This window comes from Quercus suber, unplaced genomic scaffold (genome assembly GCF_002906115.3).
Source record: "Quercus suber isolate HL8 unplaced genomic scaffold, Cork oak 2.0 scaffold_262, whole genome shotgun sequence".
Classification (NCBI taxonomy): Eukaryota; Viridiplantae; Streptophyta; class Magnoliopsida; order Fagales; family Fagaceae; genus Quercus; species Quercus suber.
The window spans coordinates 683,193-690,289 of record NW_027069718.1 but is presented as its reverse complement, the minus strand read 5'-3'; the positions used below and the strand labels follow the sequence as shown (position 1 = coordinate 690,289).

Below are 7,097 nucleotides of genomic sequence, written 5' to 3'. Positions count from 1 at the left end.
TTGAGTCTAGTCCCCAAAAAGCACAGTTCTATTACTTATTTCATCGTCTTGCTTTACCATAATATGTTGTCTTTGTACACCAATTCATTGACTTTGTTTAATTTTACCAGGTGTTACTTTCGCTAAGCGGGAAGCTTGGAGATGTGGAGTTGAGAATTGTGGATAGGGACAATATTGTTGAGAAGATATCAGAAAAAGGCTTGACCTTGAAAGAAAAAATTAACTCTTTTAATGAAGATGAGAAAAGGGAATTCGAAGATGCAGAAGCTGCTATTGTAAATTTGGTTGGAGAGATAATGTCTAAAGCTGACTCTGGGAATAGGGATAGTATTCTTGAAGATTTGGTAAATTTAAATGAGGCATTCATACAGATGTCTAATGCTGACTCTGGGAATAGGGATAGTATTCTTCAAGATTTGGTAAATTCAGATGAGACATTCATACTGATTTTAAAGAATCTTGAAGATTTAGTACATTCAGATGAGGATATTTTGAATGTGACATTTTTGGAATTGGAATCAGAAGTTGTAGAAGTCAGGGACTGCATGGTCTCTCGGAACTGTGCCCCTATTCTAGAGTCCTTATTTGACAAATACAGGGATATTAGTAAATGCTCCACTTCAAATCCAAGGACAAAGTTGTGTGTCCTTAACATTGTTGGTGGGGTTGCACAAAGCATGTGCAACACCAAAGTAAAGGACATCACTGCTAATTTACTTTTCATTTGGTGGAAAAACTTTAAACTTGCGCAGCATGTTGAGTTCAACGTTCAGTTTGCCTTTGACCATTTGTATAGACTTGCGCAAGCACAGTTTCGTATGAAGCGTGAATTTGAAGCTGACCCGAACCTTTTAAATTCTCAAATCAAGATGAGGGCCTACCAACTGAATTGGAGGTACTCAAAGACAAACAAAAGCAGCTTATACGATCCAAAAAAAGATCAATAATAGAGAAGGATCGCTTGACTCAGGACATGGAATCAAGGTTCAAGACTGCAGGGATGGGTTTGCTATGATATCAAAGTTGGATGAGGATTTTGTAAACCCATTAGCAGGTTCTTTTCTTGAATCTTTAGTTTTCTATTTGAGATTTTATTTGCAGTTTTGTGGTCCTTCTTGTTGGTCTTGCTGGTCCTTGTTGATCTTGCTTTTCTTTCTTCAAGGTAAATTTACATTGAGAAATATTTGCAATTATTAAATGTCTGATGTGTTTGTTCATGAATATCTAGATCTTGAGACTATAGTATCATATAGTTCTTAAAAATTGCTTCCTGCCAAATGATTACGGGATTTTGTTGTCCTTTTGGATCCCTATTCGAAATTCCTTCTCCATTATTTTCATATACTGTAGTACATAATTTCTTGTGCTCTTAGGACGAGTTGTACAAAAAATTTAAAATCTATCAGAGCACTTAAAGCAAAAGAAATATCTATTAGTATACGAGGTTGTGAGACACAACCACAATGGTTAGAAGTTGCTTGCTCTGATTCATTAATTCTCCTAGTTATCATTTAAAAAAAAAAAAAAAAAAAAAAAAAAAAAAAAAAAAAAAAAAAAAAAAAAACAATGAAATAACATAGTGTTAAACAGAGTGCCTATATTCTATATGCCAAATCCTTTACACGACATTACTCTACCTACCAGTGTTATCTATTCATAACTCATAAGAGCGATCCTATTATTGGTTGTAATCAATCGGCCTAATTGCTTTAAGAATATTCACTAATCATCAGTGAATAAAAAACTTCTAAATTTTGTTGCTAGGAATCTTGTAGCTCAAGCTAAATGGCTATTTCTTGTTGTTTCTAATGGAAACCTCTAAGGTTCAAATACCTACTCCCCTAACTAGTGTAACTTTCCTGACCCCGAAACAACCCCCCCTCTTTTTGTACTTCTTCTTGGGGAAAATGGGCTTATGCCCTTATTTTTTTTTAAAAAGAATTCTAGTACAATGTCCCTGTTTTGAAACTATTAAGCACTGTGTCCCTATTTTCAATGCTCAATCACCAAGAGAATTTGGGATAACATCATGGACCTTTGCTTAGTGTCAGATGCCAAGACTTACAGGAAGGAATTAGTAAACTGGAATACCACTCAACTAAAAGGAAGGGTGTTTAGAACCATGCAATGTAAGTTAGCTTGGTGGGCATCTACCAGTTGTGGGAACAAAGAAATGTTTTTTACATGAGGGGAAGATCTATATTGAAGAACAGCTCATTGGAATTATTAAGAAGAATGAAGAGCAATAAGTTCAATGTTTGGAATATGGTACTAGCGTGTCATATGCTATTAACTTGGAAAGAATGCAATGCTCGAACATTTGAGGACACTAAAAGAACTGTGGTCTCATATTTGGGATTTTATGCATTGTACTTCTTTGCTTGATTTCATTAATTCTATTAGCTTTTCCCTTTTGATCTATTTGTATCTGTTTTTTTGCAGCGATTTTACAATCGTAACTCATTGTACTTTTCTTATCAATAAAGGTTTTATTACCTATCAAAAAAAAAAAAAAATTCAACTGTAATTCAGTGTTAAACAGAGTGCCTTTCTGCGGATGGGAGATCAATTATGCCCTGCCCCCCATTCCCTGCCTTGAAGTTATTTTGGTTGAGTTAGAATTAATTGATTCTACGTCTGTATATTAGGTGCGGTCTTGTTTGCCTAATATGGCTTATGTTAGGTGAGTATAGCCTACTGTCGTTTTGTGCTTGGAAAAACATTGTTCTGTTGCTGTGTCACAGCTTTGGCTCTGCAGTATAGGTGATCTGCTGAACCTATAATATGCTGCTCTTGTATCATTTGTTCTTGAGGTATTCAATAAAACTCTTACCGATTCATCAAAGCAAAACAAAACCAAGAAGATCTACAACTTTGAAAAGGAAGTAGTGATGTGGTGCTGCCAATAGAAATCTCAACACAATTGGGTGTACAATTATTACACACTCCAAACAGTTTATTTGACAAGAGAGTTGCATTCCACTTTGTTTACTTCACTCTTAATGCTAGAAAAAAAATTAATTCTATAGAATTATTTTCCTTGGTATAACTGCTTCTTGCTAAAACTAGTTTTTCAACTCCCTTGCATTAGTCACCAACTCCCTCCCTTCCAAGGATTTCATATTCTAACTCCCATGACCCTTAACAAAATGAATATTGACTGAGTTGTACATGCCAGGCAGCAATTAATTCTATAGCCCTGATGCAGATACTTCAGAAAGAACCCTACCAACTGACAACAGATTTTATCTCCCATATGAATTAATAGGTAAGTACCATTGTCAAACAAGGAAAACTAAAAGAAGTTGAAGGCATTGACTATATATAAGCCACTTGTACTAGATAGCATCCATCAAAATAATCAAAAATGCCTTCAAAGCCAAATAATATTTTAAGATCAAAAACGCCATCAAAGCCAAGAAGATTATACGGAAATTTCATGTCCAAATTGTCATACACAGAATGATTTTTTTAAGCCAATCAATAGAAAGAATACGATTAGTGAAAAGGAATAGGAACAACTTGTGCCAATGATAACGCACGTTTGATTAATTGAGAACTCAATTTTACTTATCAAGTTATCAGGGCCCATGAGGATGAGGGAGGGTTCCTCACCTGAAACCCAGATTCCAATTAAGAAATAGGAAGTAACAAAAGTAAATTTAAGTGTCACCCCATCTAGACAGTTTAACATTGTTGCACACAATGAAGTCATTCCTATTTCCTATATCTTGAACATAATCTTCCCAAGGCCAAAGCCAATGAATAAAAAGCAATTACTTTATTTTCTTAGTTTTATTTAATTCAACTTCATGTCATCATTTCTATTATGAATGACTGAGTCCATAGTGTTTAAACCAATTTTTTAAATAACAAAATAAAATTCCACCAATTTGATTTCTGCCTAATAACCTTTACATTACATATGAATGAATGCCATCTAATATCATAATTTTTGATTAATCCATATCAAACCAGCTAATGTCAACAAAATGGCTCTTAAATAAAATTTAACACAATAATGTATTGACAACACTCAAAACCAATGTTTAGGACCACAATTTTATAAAAGATGGCAGCACAATTGAACCATACCTCATTGATTCACCTCCTCTTGGACCTCGCCACCATCTTCCTCGCTTGTTTCCTCGTTTGTTTCCCAAAACTCATTGTAGAGAGCAACTTGTAACAATCCCTTAAGCCCATCAAATTGAAAAATCTTGCCTGTGTTTGTAGAAGGATCATACAAGACCAGCTGCCCTTCTTTGTTCTCCATAAACATCCTTCCATACCCCCAAAATCCCAATGGCCTTTCCAAATCCAAAGAGGGTCCAATTCTAATTAGCTTAGTCCACGACTCCCTAACCCCAAATTCAAACAAAACCCATATATCAAAACACAACATCTCCACCTCCTTCCCAAAAGGATAAACCAGCATAGCAACAGACCCGTTCAGCGCGGTGAGAGTCGAACTGGAGTAATCCCCAATTACACTAGCGTCCGGAAATGAAGTAGACTTGAATACCTCACTGGCAAAGTCGAACCGAACAATCTTCTCATCCTCATTATTATCTAATGGATGCGGCGTCGCGCACCAGAAAAAGTTTCCATCCAAGTACATTGTGGCCTTCGACTGTATATGAATCCCGTAAGGCACGTGCGCAACCTGAGGGTCCAGCTGCCTCCACGAACCGCTGCTCACGCTATACACTTCCGCTTCTTGACTTATATGAAGCAAATTGCTCGCGGACCTGAACTGAACATTGAGAAGCCTCACGACCTTGAAGTCATTGGATGTGGAATCGAATCCGAACCCAACACTGTGGAAGTAGACATTGACCATTTCGCGAGGGGTTATAGGAGGGAGAGGCTCGGGCACTGATGACGTGGTGGGGTCCCAGAGGTAGATGGTGCTTGCGAAGCAGAGACAGAGGAGACCATCGAAGGAGGAACCGACGATGTCGAGGTTGAGACCGTGGCTTGGTTGTGGGAGGTTAAGGATGACTTCGGATGTGTATTCTGGATCGAGGTTGTCGTAGGATAGGAACGAGAATGTGTGCTTCGAGGTGTCGATTTTGTCTGTGGCTTTGACGAGGAAGAAGAGAGGGTTATTGGGGTCTTCGGATTTAGAGATGAGAGTGGAGTGGTTGATGAGGTTTCGAGAGATCAAATCTGGGGTTCCGATGAGAGAGCGCCAGGTTTTGGAGACGCATTTGAATCGGATTAGAGATTTTGGAGGAAGGCGTGAGAGTATGTTTATCATCACTTCCTCAGGTAGATAGGTTGACATTGTTTTGTTACTCTGCTATTGCTCGTAAGCTGTTTGTGGAATTGTAAAGGAGAAATAAGTCTTCAGCCGGAGAGCAAATAAAAGCTTATTCTTTAGTTGAAATTGATAACTTTTTTCTAAAAGCCCTTTAAATAAAATTAAAAAATAGTTAAAATAATACAGTAAAATTTATAAATAATATTAAAAAGTGTAATGAGGCTATAAATAATAGCAAAAATAAGCTTAATAAAAAAAATTTAAAAAAAAAGTATTTTAAGCCAATACCAAACGCACACTTAGTTTATTTATTTTTTTTTACTTTTATTATAATTGTCTAATTGGTCTTTATTAAGGGTTACTATCGGTTGGTTGGGGTTAGGTTTGTGCCCAACCAGTAATGGAATATCATCAGATCTAGTGAAATCTTACTGAATTCTACTTGGGTTGTTGATCGAATCGAGTTGCTCAGGTTTTGTAGGAGAGAACATACACTCAACCCAATAAAATCAGGTTTTGAAGGTGGAAACCTGCAACTAACTGCAACTACCAGTAAATAAGATTGAGTATGGTTCGAGTTCAATTAGATCCTCCGGGTGGGTTGGGTCAGTCGATCTCTTGGACACTCCCTCACTTGCTAAAATGAGTCAATTTTTACCTCATCCAAATCTATAAGCATTTGACACTATTTAAACATTTTTTTAAGAAAATGATTTTCTATTTTTTTTAAAAGACTCATTTAATAGATCTTGTTGTGTAATGAGTACTATTTAGGATGGTTATTATGGCGGGTTAAAATTGAACAAGTAAGATTTTAACCTCGCAAAATTAATTTATAGAGATAGGATGCGAATCAACCTTGTTTACCCTTTTCAACAACTCTATGAAGTGATATTGGAATGTATGTTTAATATATATAAGCCACGCAAAGTAAAACAACTTATGTCTGAGATTAATACAACAATGCTCCTTGGTTTAGGCCAAGGTGTAGGTTAATACTTGTTCTTGAACTACAATGTTCTCACTCTCTCTCTCTCTCTCTCTCTCTTGCTTTTTTTCTTGATCCCCTTTCTTGTAGGGATCCCTTTCCTTTATATAATCATCTAGATTGCATCCTGGCCTTCCACTTGGACGGCGAAGGTTTTTTCTTCGTATACTTGTCCTATCAAGGCCTTACTAGAAAGTTTTTCTATTAGATTGTGAGCTATGATGACACTATTCAAGGGTCATTCCACTACTAATACGGCCAGTTAAGTGAGTGCAGAGCATTGAATGTGAAGGTGATAGATGATTTATCTAAACCCTTCCTTCACACTTTCAATGACAAACCTTCCTTCCTTTCCTCGATCATGTGTCTGGTGCTCTTCATAGCTAGACCTCAACCCTTCTAGGAATGTACTCATATCCTTGGGCACACCGATCTTCTCAGGTTTTGTGATTGCGTTATCATGTTTGCTTAAAGGCTTCCTTGACAAAACCTTCCAAGGTATGCCCTTTTTGTCTTGACCTCTTCCTATTTATTTTTATCCTTGGTTTCCTGTCCTCCAACAATTTTATATATATATATATATATATATACACACATATTAATAAAAACCTATTTAAATGATTTCATTTAGATTTAGGCAAATAGACGAAATTGACTTAATTTGATAAAATAAGAGACTCAATTATTAAAAACTAAATTTTAAGGACCAATTTAATCAATAGACTAAATTGAATTTTAATAAATAAAATATTTGAATTTTATTTCTTTATATTTAATTATTTGGGGAGAACTTAAAAAAGAAAGAATCTTGATTAATCTAAGGAGGCAAAACAAAAAAATAAA

The 7,097-nt window shown here is 35.9% G+C and overlaps 1 protein-coding gene and 1 long non-coding RNA gene across 2 annotated transcripts; one reads left to right on the top strand and one right to left on the bottom strand.

Annotated features, from left to right (window-relative positions):
* The first annotated feature begins 737 nt into the window (after positions 1-737).
* LOC136070822 (uncharacterized) lies at positions 738-2,459 on the top strand. The gene is made up of 2 exons (XR_010632068.1): positions 738-1,054; positions 2,046-2,459. It is a non-coding gene; the product is annotated as an uncharacterized LOC136070822 (long non-coding RNA).
* Positions 2,460-3,930: 1,471 nt separating this feature from the next.
* LOC112018014 (F-box/kelch-repeat protein At3g23880) lies at positions 3,931-5,361 on the bottom strand. The gene has a single exon (XM_024050520.2). The coding sequence runs from the start codon at positions 5,288-5,290 to the stop codon at positions 4,097-4,099; it is 1,194 nt and encodes a 397-aa protein (XP_023906288.1). The 5' UTR covers positions 5,291-5,361; the 3' UTR covers positions 3,931-4,096.
* Between the last annotated feature and the right edge of the window lie 1,736 nt (positions 5,362-7,097).